This window comes from Plectropomus leopardus, chromosome 17, assembly GCF_008729295.1.
Source record: "Plectropomus leopardus isolate mb chromosome 17, YSFRI_Pleo_2.0, whole genome shotgun sequence".
Lineage (NCBI taxonomy): Eukaryota > Metazoa > Chordata > Actinopteri > Perciformes > Serranidae > Plectropomus > Plectropomus leopardus.
Window position 1 is genome coordinate 8,867,694 of NC_056479.1, and position 18,512 is coordinate 8,886,205.

Genomic DNA, 18,512 nt, shown 5'->3' on the forward strand with positions numbered 1-18,512 from the left:
TTTGTTTAAAAAAAGAGTCCTTGAAGCTCCCCCAGGATAGTTTCAGAAACTGCCAGTTTTCCTTTTGTTGATAAATCCTTATGATGTAGCTTTATACTTGGTTTGTTCACATCTTTCCATCCTATAGCTATTGTTCTTTTGTAAGAGACACAAGTCTATCAGTGCACTGTCTCTCTTCTTGGTATTCTTGCCACTATCAGGGTTATATATGTGTATACGATGTCCTAACGTCTGATGTATAACAGTGTTCACAAAAACATATTGTAAGAATTTCTATGATTGGACTCTTGTAAATCCACTCTGTCATTATGAGAATAAGTCATTGTTTCCATATAGTAGTGTTGCAGCAGTATGCTGGTTTCAAGGTATACTGTGATAGAAAAATTGACCAATCACACTGTACATCTGCTTATCAACTGTATAAAAGAAAAAGGGAAACAAAGCCATCTCCTTTCCTCCTAACCAGATACAAACACTTCTATAAAAATGGTTTCAAGTTGCAATTAAAATATAGAATTGTTCAACCAAAAAAGTCTGTTTTAATTCCTTTGAGGATCGTTGTTATTAATAATAATGATAATAGTGTAATAATATGATACCAAGAAACTGAGATATTTTCAGAGACGGATATCGTATCGTGAAAATCGCCTTCTGTTGCAAGCCCAAAGTAAAGTTGCATGGAGCTTAATTTCTCCCTTTGAATAATAGCTTTATAAGATCAAAACCTATTTAACTACACTGAACAGAGTTTAATCTTCAGATCACTTCTAAACTTTTATCACATCTCCCTCCCTGCTAAAATAAACAGGTGTTTTCTTTTCACTTGTTGGTTCTTTTATGTGGGAGGACTTACTTCCTCTCAGCCTGATAGCAGCTGTCATCTGCTCACCACACTGTGTGGGACAGCTGAACTGACAGCAGCTGAGAAAAACAGGTCAAGCGACATGTCACAAGCTGTGAAACCAGGATTTGTTTTTCTTCTTGTGATGTATGTGTGACTTTGTGGCTTTATTATCTGGTCACTATAAAAAAAATAAAAAAGCCCAACACGATACAAAAAAGGTAAAAGCACCAAAAATGTAGATACCTACACACTTACCATATCATTTATAGTTCTTTTTTTATTAAAGTTTTGTTTTATAACCGTAACACTGTAATCTGTAATCTCCAACTTGTCTTGGCATCATTTGAAGTTGCTGCTGTAGGTGCAACTCAGGCATAACAGATTTGATTCTTCTTTTGCGGATGCCCTATACTGCATGTGCTCAACGATCATTCGTAAATACTAACTTGGGAACACATATCAAAACAGTTGAAAACAAGTCGTGGTTCCGTCAATATGTACTGCTGAATTTTTTGTCTAATTTGCATACTGCATGTATAACCAAAACAATTATTATTCAAAGCAAATTTATTTACATGGTTTACATTCTGCATGCATCAAACAACACCAATTAATGCACAGCTGCCTTTTTTTTCTTGGAAAATATAACTCTGTACAATTTACAAAATGCAAACAGATCCCAATGTAAAACTTAAACTTATATCAATGGGACTCATATGGCTCAAGCCCAAACTAACATCACTGTTCTAAACTTCTGGTCATGACTTGAACATATAGAGACCTGTATTTAGTTTGACTTTCCTTCTGGTGCCGAACTGCACTCTCAGTCATGGTCTTTAGTATTTTAAGACATATTAAATTAGAAAAAAAATAATAATAATAATAATAATAATACTGTACTGAACTGGTGGGCCAACAAAGGTTGAAAATGAAATTGAGTCACTGGAAGAATGGGATATGCTGTAGAAATCTGCAGGTATTGGCATTACCTGTCCAGTGGACAAGTCCTCATCCTCGTCAAACTATCAGGGTTACAACATTCCTTCTATGTCCATGAAGTAAAAGAGAATTCCAGCACTTTTCCATGACAATCCTCAAAAATCAAAGTTCCCTCAGAACCAAACAATACCCTCCCCCCCTGGTTTGGTCAAAGAAACCAGGCCCAGTTTCTCTTCCACATCAACTGACCTGAAAAATAATAAGAGAGTGAGAAAAACTGTACATTTAAGTGACTTATTGGTAGAAATTCCCCTGATATTCTCAAACTTCTATCAGGTTGTTTTCAGATTACACTCTTTCTCTCTGACTTGATCATAAATTCCATGACCACGGAAGAAGAATACAATAAAAGTAAGATGTACTCACACACACAATAACGTAAAATATATTCAACTCACCAACAAAACTTTGAGTTTCTATCTAACGACGAAAGCACTCTCTCGGATCTTGGAATAAGTGTACTGCAGAAAAGAGAGGCAGGGACATAAAAGTCATTTTACAATACACACAAAACAAAACCTCAGAAAAACTGAAATGTTCAAAATCTACACTTACACTCAGTCCTCTGGGGGATTTGACGGGCTCCAGTCCCGTACAGCAGAGCACTGAAAAGGGCCTTTCCTTAGTCTTTGAATGCTCTTTGAAACACAGACTGAAAACTTTGGCAGGGAGGTAGACGTCCCAGTCAGGTGCATGCTCCTCTATTAGATCACTAACCATCCTGTTGGGGAGAAAACATGTAGACACAATAAGAGATATTTCAGTTACAGTTTTTTAATGCATTTATCAGTTCAAAAGGAAAAAAATACATGATACATTAAAGCATTGTGGAGAAGAGTTACAATATCAGTTTTGTGCAAGCACTTGACCTCTGTGCCCACGCCCTATTATACTATATTTTTTATACTACCTTCTTTGACTAATTGGCCAAAATCACATCAATTTGAAGCTGGGAGATGCATCAATGCAAAGCAGATGTATTATTATGAGAGGACATTGACTGGATTATTGTACAGACCTGTCGATTATCTGCTGTGTGACCAAATCTACAGTGCCAGTCTGTTGATGATAGATGACAAGAGCGACGGTGACCTTCAGCTGATCTTTCAGCTCTCTGTTGATCTAACATGGAGATACATTCACATAGCATGTAAGACACTGGGTGTTTAGGATATGGTAATAAACCAATAATAACAATATTATGAAACAAAATATGTGGTGAACTAAAGTCCCACCTGATTCTTTTCAAGCATTTGTTACCAAGTAAAAAAGTTACTTCTTCAGCCTTTCTGATAAGATGAAACTTGTCCCTGGGGTTTATGTCCATCCATGTTTTACGCTACATTGGTGTCTACTGTTGTGCCGGACAGTCAAATCCAAGCACATGGTCATTTTAACTAAGACAATATTATTTTTGCAATTATTTTAGCAGCATTCAACAACAACAAATCTTATGTTGCATTCACATCGAAGGGGATAGATGGAAAAAGATTGTAAGCAGCGTCTGCCGGTTTGCTTTCAGCCTGTGGCATTTCGCTGCATGTCATCCCCTCTCTCTGCCCCTCTCATGCTTACACTGTCGGATCAAATAAAGGAAAAATGCCAAAAAGAAATCTTTGAGAATATAAAGAAAGAAAGGATTTCTGTATTCACAACCTGCGAGTGTTCATGTCAGCACAGAACAACAGATTTGCAGATTCTTATGAGGGCTATAAATACTGTGTATGGATAATATTCCACCATATGCATACAATTTTTAATAGAACCTTCAATGACAGACCACAGTTGTTGTGGCGCATCTTTGTTTGCTTCACAGGAACTTCTGACAAGTGGGATATGGATATGTTGGATTACAACTTGGATGCTGACATCAGAGCTATTTTTAAGCAAAAAATAGGTAATTACAATAACTTACACATTCTAAAACAATTAAAATGGGTCAATGAGTAACACACTCACTTTGTGGACTATGTCATGAGGCAGTCTGGAGAGGATTCTGAGCGGATATCCAAAATGAGCTATGATGTCCGTGATGTGCTTTGCCACATATGAAGGGAAGCACGACTGCATAGGCATAGCTTCCACCCACTTGGAGTAGTAGTCTGTCACAGTCAAAATGTATTTGTGTCCATTCAGTGTTTGGGGCAGCGGTCCTCGGACATCCAGACCAAGCCACTGCCACGGCTCTTTCACCTGTCATCACGATATCACATCATCGGGAAACATAATGTGACTGCGGTAAGAATCCCGGTCACTTTAGCTTGCATTTGATGTTGCATTGCACTCAGGTAATAATGTTGTAACTTACCTCTATCACCTTTTCAGGATCTTCACATTCTGTCTGTGAACATTACAGATGAACACTTGATTAAAATACTTGATAATGTAGGAATCAGAATATGAAAGAAAAAATATTGTATCTTAAAATCATGAGGACAACTTACATTAAAATTATCATCAGGAGCCCACTGAATATCCTGTTGGTGTGTGTTAAATATTACAAAATTAGATATGAATGTTAAGCAACAGTATTTGATAAAAACTGTAATGATGAATGTTAACATTGATCAACAAAAGCCTTATATATTACCAATATTATTGCCATAATTTATGATAAATAATGAACAAAAATAAAGATATCACTATGTTATCATAACATTGACTAGGAATGATACATATTTCTAATATCACTTACCCGTGGTACGCAATAATCTCCATGGAAGAAATGTGGAAATGACTCTATCTTCATCAGCCCTTCATCTACGATAATCCTCCATTTGTCATTTGACTTTTTTGGGTCTTTGTCTCTGAACATTAAACCAGAAAAGGTCAACATGTTAAAGGGGCAACAATCCAAACTTACAAATCACTTCATACAGGTAGTTAGGTTCAAACTGAAACTGCTGTGTTACATGCTCACAGTTTCTGACGCAGACTATTAAAAGAATGCATTCATTAATTCTGTGTCACTGAACCTCTAATATACTTGTTGTAGAGCATCCCAACTAAGTTACAATATGAATGTGTAAAGATCAAACAGATCACCAGGGTTCTGGTAAATGGTGAATTCTGGTAAATTCTAGACCTAAAACAATCATTTGATTAACCAATAATCTCTTGTTTCTGTACATATTCTAAAATATGAGAATTTGCTGCTTTTCTTTGTCTTACATGACATTAAACTGAATATACTTAAAGGTGTTATCTTGAACTCCAGGAAATTATAAAGGGCATATACAAAACTACTTTCTGACATTTGATAGACAAAACAATAAGTCAGATGAATAATGTCCAGATTAATTTATAATGAAAATAATCATAATTTGCAATCCTAATTTACAAATTTTCTCTAATGCAGGCAAACACACAAATGCAAGAAATGAAAAAATAAAAAAAATAAAATCAATTTTGGCTTGTGGCTAAGTGTCTTCCTGTAACAGCTCTAAAGAAACCGGTTAGGGTAAATACCCTCTCTTTCTTGGAAATCTGTTTTGTTTGCAGAGTTTTGTGTACAAAACCTCTCCATAACATTAAGCTTGCAGCCACTTAACTGAAATTTACACAAACTTTCATAACACAGTTTAGAGGCAAAAGTCTACATGTTCAGACTGAAAATTTCAGACTTTAAACATTAAGATTACAGGTACAAAATTATTTCTAAGCACATCTTTTTTAAATTATAAACCATTCCACAGCAAACATTATATAATCACCAGCAGAGTGACATCAGAATTGTGCACTGAAACTGAGTTGACTGTAGATTTAAGTATCTACATCCACATATTAGAAAAAGTTCGGACTGTTCAATTTAAGAAAACGGCGAGATCATGAGAGGAGTGTGAGTAAAAAGCTTGCTTTCAGATCACCTGCCAAAACTCCCTGAGTAACTCCATGACAATAATCCAGAGAGAAATCGGCATTTTCCAAAAGAGGCCAGCTCTGTACGACATTACAGACAAACTTTATGCCAACAGTGTGAGGAACACAGAACTGGAGAGAGGTAGCAAAGCAACAATGGTGGGTAAAGAAATGCACCTGTTTACAGTAACATACCCAGCAGGCTCCTCCTCTGTCTGGCTGGACTCTTTGTTCTGGACTCTTCTCTTTGCAGGGGCAGTAGTGGTTGTTGAGGCCTGAGCTGGACTCGACTCTGAGGCTTTAACATCGGGTGGCTGGGTTCACAATAAAGAAAAACAAAATACACACACACACTGTGTTATTTATTTATTTATTTATTTATTTTTTTAGCAATTATGGCACTTATGTTAATAGCCTTGATTTTTAGCCCCAATCTAAGACAGCTCCATCTGAGCAAACAGAGTTTTACAAGTTTAAAGAGAGAAAGAACCCACATGCTTGCTAAAATGACAACTAAATTGCTAAAATGACAACTAATTGTCTTCACTGCAATATTTCGTTTAATATTTCTATTTCAACTACAGCAATCCCATGCGCCTTTACTCAAATGTGAAATATTCTTCCCACTCTTGAATGTAGACTATATTTCACACATTACACATTATATATATTGTATATATTCTTATTGTTATTCTTGCTTATGTATATCTTGTTGTTCATTGCTGTAGCTTTACACAAATATTTATATTTTTAACTTACATACAAGTCTTATACAGTACATTTTATTGTAGCATAAGGCACAGTTTTATATTTAACACACTACACACTTAGCACATTATCCATATTATGATTTAAATATTCACAGATTAGTGCAAAATGTCTATTCATTTATTTTATACATTTATATTTTTGCACACTTACATAATCAGCATATTTACAAACTTTATTTTAAATATTTACATACTGTGCTAATTGTTTACCCTTAATGTACTTTCTTTTTTATATATTTATATACTCGTTTTGGTACTTATTTCTACTTACTATAATTATGTATGCTGGCATCAGAGCAACTGTAACGAACCACAACCCCCCTCCCCCCAGGGATCAATAAAGTATTTCTATTTTTCTATTTCTTTTTTTTTTTTTTTTAGTAAATGTCAATAAAATATTCTCTCACCTTGTTTCTCTTACTTCTTGGCTTGATGGAAGCCTACATTAGGGGAACAGTGACAGTATTGCATATGAGGTCAGAAACAGATGAATTTTTTTGATGAAATTGCTGGCCTTTTAAAAGGTTTTAATATCTTCTTCTAAAATTACTCAATGATGCAACTGTTAATAATTTTTACTTGGTCCACTGACACTTCACAACTACATACAGACCTTTCTTTTCTGTGCATTGCCAGGGGATGAAAAAATGGTGGGAACGGCATCTTCTTTGAGTTTCACACATTTGCCTGTTCTGTCAATGTACTGATCCTCAAAGTGATTGCTGCACAGCACAGAGAAGCGCGATGGGGTCCAGTCCTTCAAATTCATGTTGGTAAGCCATTTCTTCAGTTTTCTCGGATTGTACAGAGGAAACCTGCGGGAGCACACAACTCATTACAGTCCTGCTGTGTGAAGGAAATACAACACTGTACTCCACCTAAAAGTCAGTAACTTTTACCCCATTCATTGTCATTGGCAAAATTTCTTCTAAGTAAAACGAGCTGCATGTCTGCCTACAGTCCAACCAGAAGCAAGATGAGAAGCTGAAACGAATAAATAGCTGGTATTTTTAGCTGGAAAAATATTATAAACGCTCGGTCGATTATCAAAAAAAGTCGCTTGACTTACGACAGGCTAATCGTGTATCCCTTTTTGAATTCGTACCCCTAGTTAGTCTAGATAAAACTTTCGGATTTGGAAAACTAGCAAAACCAAGAAGTAGCTAATGCAATGTTTACGTTAGCTAGCTTGACTTTTCGCACATGCGCCAGCTGTTTAACGTAAATACTCACTTAAAATACTTTATATCTGACTCGTTGGAGCTTTCGCAGTTGTAGGCACACGTATATCTTCCCATTTAGAGCACAATTTCGTTCAATTTGCCACAAAACAAACTGTTATGGTCAGTCCCTGGAGTTGCTTGCGCATCCAATCAAGTGATCAATAATACAACTGCATTATCCGGCCAAATTTTCAAAATAAAAACCTCACGATGTGTTTGATAAAATTTGATGTTACAACACGCTGCAAAAGCAATGCTGATGATTGTGTAGTATTCGGTAGTATATATAAGTCTATTTTTCTTGTATTGTTTCAAACCTTGTTGGCGCTGATATATTATGGCATTTGTCAACTGCAGATAAAAGCGGAAATACTTAATTTTCGCTTGAAAATCTTGTTAACTTGATGATGACGAGGTTGTGTATCTTCTTCTTTGTGGTGAGTTATTGCGCATGAATGCTACAACGCCCCCATATGGATAACAGGTATGCTTCAGTTCAACAGGTCATGTTTTATTTGTGTGACATTTATACACAGGTCAATGAAATGTCTCGTACAGTTGGAAAACATGAAAGGAAACACTTGGTCACTCCATCCAGCTTTTACTTTTACTGGAAAGAAATCAAAATTTTCCCATACAAAAATAGATTTCTTTTTTCTTTACTTGTATCATACACATTGAGATTTAAAAAATGAATTAAACACAAATATCACTCTTTGAGCATTTAAAAAACTGATGCAAACAATGTCAAATGGCTGCAGATTTCTCACAGCTCAGTTAGTTTTTGTTTTCCACTCGACCCTCCACTCATCCCAGTCCAGTAGAGTTCGTTTTGTGTCCCATCCAGCAGCTTCCACACCTGAAAATTATATTACCAACAATCATGTTTTGAAAACAACAAAAAAAAAGCTGGTGACTTACGAGTTAAAACTGTTTTGTGTGTGCTCACCTTTGAGGAACTGATTGAAAATTTTGTCCATCAACTTGTGACTCTCGTGCACATTTTCCCAGGAACCTGAAATAAAAAAGATAACAATGTGTCAATGTGTAAAAGAACGAAAGCGCCTTTATGAATGTAAAGTAAATGAATGCATGGAAGTAAAGGCTCACTTTGCTGTTGTTGAGTCTGAGGGCTCAGTTTGCTGCTGAGCCACACAGCTTGGCACATCGCTCTGATTTCATCGTGTGCTGACGCTTCAGGTCCCAAACAAACACAGATGCAGCCTGAGAGGAACACAGCTGAGTTTACAAAAACATTCAAAGTCTGTTTGTTGTTCTTTGGAGAACAATGAAAGTTGAAATACCATTTCGTACTCCTAATAGGTAAGGCATGTTGTTTTCCTTCAAAGCCAAATGCAGGTCCTCTGAGCTACAAAATAAGTGAAATTATATTGTTAAACTTTTATTGCCTATTCTTCATCACAAAAGCAATAATGGTATATAAAAATTACCTTTGTGCAACCTCCTGCAGCCTCACTCCAAGTTTGATTGGCACACTTTTGCTAGAAAAAAAGTCTAGAAAAAAAACAAGAGCATAATTTTGAATGCACAGAGTTAACATTTAAAAATTGTGTCAACACTGATACTTCTGTATAAATTCATGTTTCTCACCCAATAAAACTGGTTCTCTCTGATTGGCCTCTAGTGGACTCAGGATCTGTCCGTCTCTCAGGTACTGCTGCAGCACAATCGACAGCCGTGCCTCATTGAAGGTTTCCATGACAACCGAACGCACAGCCTTGTAGTTGGCAAAGAGGTGGAGTATGGTGAAGAGGAAGAAGAGGCTGAGCGTCAGTCTGAGGGGCATAAAGAGAGAAAGAAGTGTGACATGACAGACTTTTCTAAGTAAGATTTTCACAGTAATTTAAATACAACATATATAACATTACTTACATTGGATTATCAGTGACGAGGGGAATGAGCATGAAACTGACCAGCAGTCCCGCCAGATTCACTAATGTCTCCTGTGTGTGTGAAACTGAAGAGGTTAATTACTTTTCTCTGGTATAATTAAAATAGACGAACACATGAGTAGGTACAGGAAATAGACCCCTGTGCCACAACTGTGAGCAATGTTATTCAGCACAAGTAATCACACTGTTCACTGAAGTTTTCTCCATGATAAACAGAGGAAACCGAGGAAAATACAAGACATAGGTCAAGAGAAATCCAGAGGAAGCACCTGACTTCCATCTTTGGCGGAGATGTCTGCCATGTTGTCTCTGCGAGCCTGATGAACAGTCAGAGCAGCTCTAGTCGCTCCGCCTGCCACTCCAACCAGGGACTGAAGACCAACACAGAAGGCAGCTCACATTTATCACTGAATACCCAGCAGCCCTAAAACTTATTTTGATAATCAGTTGCATCTTGACTCCATTTCATGTCACAGTTTCATAGTTTGTAGTCTAATTCAAATACTGATAATAATGCATTAATGGAGTAAAACGAAAAATCCATCTAGTCCGAGTAACAGGCTACAAAGTTTAGACATTTATGCCCTAAAATACAGGACTGTCTACTCGTGATCCTTCATCACAGGTTGGTGGCCTCTTCAACAAAGAGATATTTTGCCTTCTCATATTGTTTCATTTGAATTCTTCAGGGGATTTCACGTGTAAAAGTACCCAGAATTTGTGAGCCAAAATCACAGCTAAACATAATTTAGCATAGTAGATATATAGTTTACTCTGCTTTCCAGTTCTGTATTTTCTGTATTTTCTGATTTTTATCAAGCAAACCCACAGAGAAATCCTGACCCACATGTTGGGAGCCATTTGATTAGGCCCCTGTGTTAGGCTTCTGGTTTGTTATGACTGTTAAATTTAGACATTTTCCAGACTGGAATAATCCAGCAAATGTGTTGATAATCAGATCAATAATACAAATAAACCTAGCATTCAGTAAATTGAGAATTGACTCTCAAAATACTACACTTTCAGTATACTGTGATAAAAAAGTCTAAAATAAAAGTTCACTTACTCAGTAACTTACTTGGCTTCTGGGAGTAGCAAATCAAGTGAACCTTGAGTTTTTAATTTTTAATCACATATGACTTTTTTTTACCTTGAATATCCCTGCAGTACACACAATCACAGTGAAGAAAGCAGGAAAGTACGGGGCCAATATTTCCATGAACATGGCAATGTCGTTGAGAACATCAGCAAAAAGCCTAGTAAAAAAATAAAATAACTTATTACATCAAATGGGTTCACCATAATGACTAGAATGATCAAGTCATTATAAATTGAGTGCCTGTACACAATGCATACCTCCATTTTTGGCCTCAGAGTCCAGTTTACTCCTGAAAATAAAGACAAAGAAACAGATCATAAAGAGGAATTACCATGACTGAAACAGAAGCACAAACAAAAGGAAAAATGGGAAGTATCTGGATTACAATCCCAAAACTTTTATGCACTGACAAATAAGAAAACTATGAGCCTACCCTTTATGCCAAGCAAAGAGGATTCTTCCCAACATACCAGTTCCATCTGTGGGGGAAACATTAGTTTGCAAGTTGCACTCACCATGCAAGCATAAATGTACATTTGTGGTATATTTTAAGGGATCACACCTCTTAGTAACCAGGTGACTGTGGCTGCAGCTACTGTCGCCTCTTGGTTTCCAACACCGACACCTTTGAGAGAAGCCTGAGTTGCTAAAGTCCCCGACAAAGAGCTGGAGAAAGCCTGAGAGAGAGAGGGGAGGGGGGGCTTGGATGGACTTCAATTCAATGGTTAAGGTAATGATGACATTAGTTTTGGTGCATCATTTACTGTACCTGCACCGTATCCCAAAACTGGTACTGCAGGTAATCGTCACTGACGCTCTCTGGATAGCCTTGAGGCAGAAACACACTCTGAAATCAAAAGTTACAATGTGAGTCTGAGAGGGGGAGTGTGTGAGCAGTCAGTGGTGCTATGACTGCTCAAAAGTTTGGAATCTGCTATTTTATTGAGGTTTCTATTCTTTCCCCCAATAATGACTATTTTGTCAGAGATAAAAACAGTTCATACACCAAGTGTATTATTTGTATTTCAAATTGTTATGCCTCCAAAGGAATGAGAATTCAATGATTAAAGCATCTATTTGGTCGATGTTCCCACAGTATTCATGATCGAGGAGAACATTGTTGGAACATTGCTGAATTTGTTTTCGAGACCAGAAAAGTGTAAGTGACCCTCGATCATTAATGAACCACCACGGTGAAACTGGCCTCTAAATATAGTGGAAGAGTGTTTTTCTTTTCTTTGGGCCTTCTGCAGAGTTCTCACTGGTTAGGTTGAACAGGTTTAAACTGTTTGTCAGCCCATAGTATGTTCAGCTGATATTTCCTGATCCAGCTCCAACAGTGCAAACCCAAACACTGAACTGTTTCTCTTGTGGAGTTTGAGCAAGAGCTTTGCTAAACAGACATGCCTATTAATTCCAGTATGTTACTGCCGTTATTGTGCGTTGGACACAAAAACAGGATTTATTCCTGTTTAAATCTGCGCACATTTTAATGCTGAGCTTCAAAATTACTTCAACAATGACTGCTGATTTCCTCTATTTATTGAACTGTCCTCTCAGCCTCTCTGACTGTATAAAATCAAGCCTTTATGGCAGGGGATTGCAAACGTCCCAAAGGCAGTGAGCATGAAAACATCACAAATCCTTACTTTAAAAACTCCAACAATAGAGTTTCCTCTTGATTGACCATCACTCCCATCTCTTCTCCTCTCCATCACTTCATCCTTTGCAAAATACTTCCAGGACTCTCCGCTGCCATATCTCTCTGTGGCCAAGACCACCCCTCTTTCTCTGTCTGTCTCCATTTAAGCTGCCAGGAGAGGAAAAAATACTAAACTAACAAACGGAGCAATACTGCAGTCTGAAATCCACTGGAATTAATTCAACTGATGTCCATTTGGCTCAGTACAACATGAGACTGCACACAGCCTACGTGTCCTCCTCTCCCGTCGTGTTTTTCTTTGAAGCACTGCAGCTTCCGTGTTTATTTCCGCCTTCATAGTTTGGAGATTTCTCATTGGCTGAATAGGAGTTAAAGGCGGGGCTCCAATTTATACGTCAACAGAGACGCATTGATATTGGATATTAATCTTATGATAAAGTTTATTGGACAAGAATTTATGACGCTGACTACACCCACCTAGCTACAGGTATTTATAGACATATTGTAGCAATAAATTAGAAAAAAATTATATGTATTACATATATATACATATAAATAATTTATATTTATATGTATAGCTTATTTATATGTATAGCTTATGTATGTATATGTATATGTATATGTATATGTATATGTGTAAGGAATCACCTGGGAAGAGACTAAACCCTAAACCCTCAGTTTCATATGTTTCCTGCGTCCCTTGAATTTTGTACTTGGCTTCATGGGTGTCAGTTATCTTTGTTCTACTTTCTTTAAACACAAAGGAGTACACCTGTCATGATAATTAATTAATAAAGACTATATGAGCCACAATGACCGAATCCCAACCATGCTTCTTTGTCACAATGAGGAAAGATCCAGCTGTCTGTGATGACGGGTAGAGTGCACAATGGGTGGCGTCAGGTCTGAAAATATGCAGTCAGGTAGTCATCCATCACCGAGCGAAGGGGGAGTAAATATTTCTTATCTGTGGGTCATAAAGCACAGGGATGGCAGGTGACTGGAAAAACTTATGAGGAGCAAGAAGAAGCCTGTACGGCCCAAGAGAAGAGTGTGTGCTTCAAAATGATATACCATGCCGTGATTGATCAAAAAGCTAATGAATGAAAGATAAAAAACACAAGCTCTGTTTATTCTTCCAAGATGCATTTAAAAGACAATGAGGCAGTTTGGAATCTGTGGCTGTTTCACCTCAAGGCGAGACAAGTGCTGACACACCTTCTCTGAAGTCCTCTGGAATGCTGCATTGGAAAGAAGTGAGGGAAAGGTTGCAACACTGTACAGTGTATAAAAATTGTGACCAAAGAAGAAGAAGAGAGGAAGCTTAAACTGCGATTATAAGGAACAGGATATGAGGACTGAAGTGACTGAGTGAACAGTGTATGAGTAATAGTATGTGTGGGAGGGCAAGACAGAAAAGGACACAGCCTGCACAGTATGGGCGTGGAAGTTTCACACAGAGTTTCACTCCTCAGTCCTGTCATTCAACAACTTATATGGCACTAGCTTTTCACAGGGACAGGTTGGGCCTCGGAGCTGTTGTCTTTTATCAGCCGTGGTGTTTGGATAAACACGTGGAAATCTTAACAGAAAACTTCATATCCAAAGGAAGAAGAATTATGTGGCAGCTGTCATCTTAAATTGGAGTTTTGTTTCAGGGACAAGAAGACAAAGCACCTACCTTTCCTCTGTGGATCTGAGCAAACTAAGAAATCACTTGTGTCTCTGAAGGACTCAGACTGAGGATCAGAGACTTTTCTATTTGATCAGGTTTGTACTTTAAAATAAGAACTTAACACTTAAATGAGGTTTATTTGTGTTTTGAGTGTAACATCGTGTTTATTAGATATTCTTTTTGCAAGTTTTAACTTCCCTTTTGTCTTTGAGAGCCACCTTTAAGAACTTCTTTCAAAGAACAGAAACTTTCTGAATCATTCTAACATTTTGTAATCTGCACAGACGAGAAACATCAAGTTTCTTGCTACAAATGATTCACAGGCCCGTGCAGCATTAAAGTAGTATTAACCCAGTCCCACTGTCTGCAGATTGCCAAAGTAACAAACACGCAGAGTACACTGGCATGCTGCCTACCGCGCTTTGATCAAATCAGAGGTAAGATAAACTACATTTCATATCTCATGTCGTCATGACAACTTGCCAGCCAAGCATGAAGTTTTCAAATTTGCGATCGTACAAGTTTTTCCAGATTTTTTGTTTTTCACAGGAACATGCGACATACTATGCTATGCCATTCAGAAGGTACTTTGTGTTTATTACTTTCTGTTTAACGGAAATACTCTCTTCAGAGAAATTCCCAGGCTCACTGGAGAGAACATACTGTGTGAATATATTTGAAGAACATGTTTCGACTTGTAGGGAACACTTCCTTTAAAATATTTAACGTAGAATTGTCTTGCTCTTGACTGTAAACACCAGGTCAGTAGGTCAAAGCGCTCATGTATACAAGGTAAACAGAGGTCACAAGGGCAACTTGAGAACACATACCTGTGTTTATATCATAATTCACAGCAGTGGCGTGCACCGCTTAGACAGTCAGGAAGAAGTTACAGAATTATTCACAAGGAGACCAAGTTCAAATGCTTTACAACCTTTCAAATGTCTGATACTCCCTTTGGACCATGTTGACACCTGAATTATGTTTAGACTGATTGTGGAGTACAAGAAATATGTGGGCCAGGTTTAAGAGGGGGTCACTTTGTTTCTCTGATCCTAATCATAGTGAAAATAATTAATAATTTTGTTTGCTGAAAAATGAGGTATAATTTAATGTAAATAAGGTTAATTAACCATAAATTCCAAATAGAAGTGTAAAACTTGTGGTAATAAAGTTGAAATTAAGTCGACTAAGAAGGTGTGACACAGAAATGGGTGATCATTTATAATTAATTCTTTAAATCAAATCAAATCAAACAGTCAATTGTAATCAAACCAAAAAAACATGCCTCTCTGAAGGATTTTTGGTTCTTTATGAACACTTATTAAAAAACAGGGCATACAGTTCAGGTACAGTCTATAGTACAGCTGTGTGTTGTCAAAATAAATGCAGGGTTATACCAGTATTCTGCAAGTTTAATAATAAAGGGAGACTCTGACATTGTGACATTAAAGAGCTATTATTTTCAGAATGTAACAGGAGCATGAAAGAGGAAAGATCAAATACAATCTGTGTGGTCAGCGAGAGTCTGTCTCATTGTGTCTGTACAATATTCTTAAAAAGAAAACATACAGTATGTAATGCTTACAGACCTGAAGCTTTAAGGTATACAAATTTTAACTATCCAAACATTTATCCAAGCAGGGCTTGCCCTTACACAAAGGGTGAAACCAGTTCTTTAAATGTGTCTTTATCTGCAAAAACAAACCATTCTATCAGCTGCGAACAAACTTCAAACCACGAAGCAGTCACTTTCCTTTGCTTTCTAGCACTCATTTGCACATTAGTCAGTCAAAAGAGGTGTTAGTAACAAGTATCACTCTCTTGTGTTTTGCAGAAATGACTACATCACATCAGACACATGAAACGGTGGATGAAGTGGTCCCACTGAATACCATCCCAGGAACAGGCGACGCACAAAATAATGACATTAGAATTCCATTAACCAGTGGACAGGGTGCTGCCTCCCGCTTCCATGACCCGAACCACAGGAAACTAGCCATCTGCAGCATCATCTGTGGGATCTCCTGCATCGGAATCAAGGCTCTAGTTAATTCAGTCAAGGTAGTTTATTGTCCAGCTCTTCTCTTTTCTTTCACTTATCAGTTTAAAGTCATTGCCTAAAGGTGCAAATTCCTGCTGGCTGCTCTGAACTGCAGCAAAGTGACAGTTTGTAAAATGTAATCTCATTCATAAAGATTAGTTCACAGTGTCAGTGAACTGCACAGAGTCCTGTTTACCAAACACACAGGCTGTGCTGGTCAGTGGTGGTTAATCATAGATGATTCATGCTGACAGTACCCTGAGAGAAAATTTGAAGATTTGCTGTGAAATACTCTGGATTTATCAGTTGGTCTCAGTTAAACAGAGTTCACAGATTTTGATGTACACTATTACAAAGAGGTTACTTTTGTAAAACATGTCTGACATTCATTTTAAGGATTTTAAAGGGGTGTTTTTTGTAACACCTTTAACCCAAATGTTGTTTAGGCTTTTAGTGACCCCGGGCTCCTTTTGGCAGCTCAAAAATCACACTAACCATTATATTATCAGTGATACTTTGTGACTTTCTTAATTTTTTTTTTTATCAGATTTGTGCTTGTAAACATGATTTTGAATAGATTAGAAGTTTCAGAAGTTGACTCAGAAAATGTCAAATTTCTTATATTTGGAGTCTTAGCAGTGGCGAGCTGGTGTGGCTACATGTGGTGTGTGGTTGAGAGGTTGGGTGGATGTACTGCCAAATTCATGGAAACAACACTGAAGAATATGGTCAACACATTAACATGAAGTTCTATTTCATCAGCATATTCATATGTCACATCTGTCAGGTGAATGAATAATCTTAGAGAGGACAGGTGCTCACTAATATGGATTTTAACATTTTTGTGACCAAAAATTGAGAGAAACATATCTATTGAGTGCATAAAAAAGCCTCAGGCCTTTTATTTAAACTTGGGAAAAATTGGAGCAAAAATGAAAATGTTGCATTAAAATTTGTGGTCAGTATAGTTTAATTCTGTATTCACATATTTTTTTCTCTGATTTAATTTTAAAATTTCTTGTTCTCACTTCAACAGGCTGAGACAACAGTGGATCCAGAGAGAGCTGCAAAGTTTTCAAAACGGGCAAAAAAATTGAGCATCATCTCCATTGTGACATGGGTTTCCATTTTGGCTTCAATTCCAATACTGATGGCACTGATCTCATATCTCATTACACTGCAAGACTGATCAACTTTGATGAAACCTCGACCAGAGGAGTGACTTTTGGATGTCTATGGAGACGGACAGTGGACAGTACATGAAGATATTAAGACACTGGTACCTCCGTGGAAAACAAAGAGTGCTTTTCTGTTCTGACGAAATGAATGCTGTCCCAGTTTATGCTTTACACTTCCTCTTAACCATGTCATGTTTTTAGACAAGGAATAACCACTCTGAAAAACAAGTGTCAAAAACTGTACAAATTTCACATTTTTTATGTATGCTGTAATATTTATTTAACAATATATGAACATGTGGACAATTCCAAACTAAATGACCATATAAAATCCAGCATTACCTGTAGTTTGAGACATGACACTACATGACACATATACATTATATGTTAAAGATTAGAGCAGTCACTCCGCGGTAATGACCCAGTCCTTAATACATTTGCACCCTAAATGCCATTACAATTTAACATACTCATTGTTAGATAGTATATACAGTTTATAAGTACTACAAAAGTTAATTAATTATTCAATCTGTCAATCTAAATTAGCAACATAAAGTTATTCATCAAGGATTGGGTCTCTACTGGAAAAAAAAAATGGCACGGCAGTGCTTTGTCAGAACAAGATCCTGCTCTTGTTGCCAGCATTATCATGGCACTATTGCATTGTTACCATATTATCTTTATTATACTGTCAAATGTATCATGTTGTTCTTTTATAAAAACATATAAACAGAAACAATTTAATAATAAAACGAGAAAAACATTTGTGCTCTGAGTTGCTTGAAGGATTTTGATCCGCCCTCATAAAAACGGCAGTTAAGGCAACCTCATAAAAAATTTGGCCAAAAAGAAAAATTACATAAATAGGTAGTTTCTCAAGAAGTTGCTGGACATATGAAATACAAATATAGACACCACAGAATAATCCAGAGAGAGCCACAGGGAATAAAACCCGACCAGCAGTGGAATCTTGACACCTCCACTTTTGATTAGAAATGCTCTCTGGAGTGCCATATTGTTTCCAAGATATACAACTAAAACCTCTTCAGCCATAAAATTTACAAACACAAATAACTGATAATTAGATGTACAGGAGTGTACAGAAAACTGAGCAGAGCAAAAAGATTAAAACATGCTGCTTGCAGACGCACTTGGCTGTACACAGAATTTGTGGACAGAAACGTAGTTTTGAAATTAGCTGCAGTGAATACAAATCTCTTTGCCGGCATGTTTAAATGTTATATTC

The 18,512-nt window shown here is 37.1% G+C and overlaps 2 protein-coding genes and 1 long non-coding RNA gene across 5 annotated transcripts; 1 reads left to right on the forward strand and 2 right to left on the reverse strand.

Moving 5' to 3' along the window:
- Nucleotides 1-1,248: 1,248 nt before the first annotated feature.
- Nucleotides 1,249-7,838, reverse strand: zgc:153292 (uncharacterized protein LOC100003014 homolog). 2 transcript variants are annotated; one of them, XM_042505164.1, is made up of 12 exons: nucleotides 7,705-7,838; nucleotides 7,085-7,286; nucleotides 6,879-6,911; nucleotides 5,897-6,015; nucleotides 4,539-4,650; nucleotides 4,288-4,320; nucleotides 4,152-4,184; nucleotides 3,803-4,036; nucleotides 2,862-2,965; nucleotides 2,399-2,564; nucleotides 2,242-2,304; nucleotides 1,249-2,032 (listed from the first exon to the last, which is right to left on the reverse strand). In XM_042505164.1, the coding sequence occupies exons 1-11, from the start codon at nucleotides 7,767-7,769 to the stop codon at nucleotides 2,260-2,262; spliced, it is 1,146 nt and encodes a 381-aa protein (XP_042361098.1). In that variant the 5' UTR covers nucleotides 7,770-7,838; the 3' UTR covers nucleotides 1,249-2,032; nucleotides 2,242-2,259. The 2 variants fall into 2 exon arrangements, with proteins under 2 accessions (XP_042361098.1, XP_042361097.1); XM_042505163.1 differs by having other exon boundaries at nucleotides 5,879-6,015.
- A 518-nt stretch (nucleotides 7,839-8,356) lies between these two features.
- rusf1 (RUS family member 1) lies at nucleotides 8,357-12,666 on the reverse strand. Its single transcript, XM_042505099.1, is given in 15 exon segments — nucleotides 8,357-8,553; nucleotides 8,644-8,709; nucleotides 8,805-8,918; nucleotides 8,999-9,063; nucleotides 9,146-9,209; nucleotides 9,306-9,490; nucleotides 9,588-9,658; nucleotides 9,877-9,978; nucleotides 10,758-10,863; nucleotides 10,964-10,970; nucleotides 10,973-10,995; nucleotides 11,140-11,185; nucleotides 11,269-11,383; nucleotides 11,476-11,553; nucleotides 12,356-12,666. Coding segments are annotated over 15 exon segments (1,284 nt in total). The 5' UTR covers nucleotides 12,512-12,666; the 3' UTR covers nucleotides 8,357-8,467.
- Nucleotides 12,667-13,614: 948 nt separating this feature from the next.
- Nucleotides 13,615-18,496, forward strand: LOC121956259. 2 transcript variants are annotated; one of them, XR_006106687.1, is made up of 4 exons: nucleotides 13,615-14,139; nucleotides 14,415-14,481; nucleotides 15,882-16,108; nucleotides 17,125-18,496. It is a non-coding gene; the product is annotated as an uncharacterized LOC121956259 (long non-coding RNA). The 2 variants fall into 2 exon arrangements; XR_006106686.1 differs by lacking the exon at nucleotides 14,415-14,481 and having other exon boundaries at nucleotides 13,624-14,139.
- The last annotated feature ends 16 nt before the right edge of the window (nucleotides 18,497-18,512 follow it).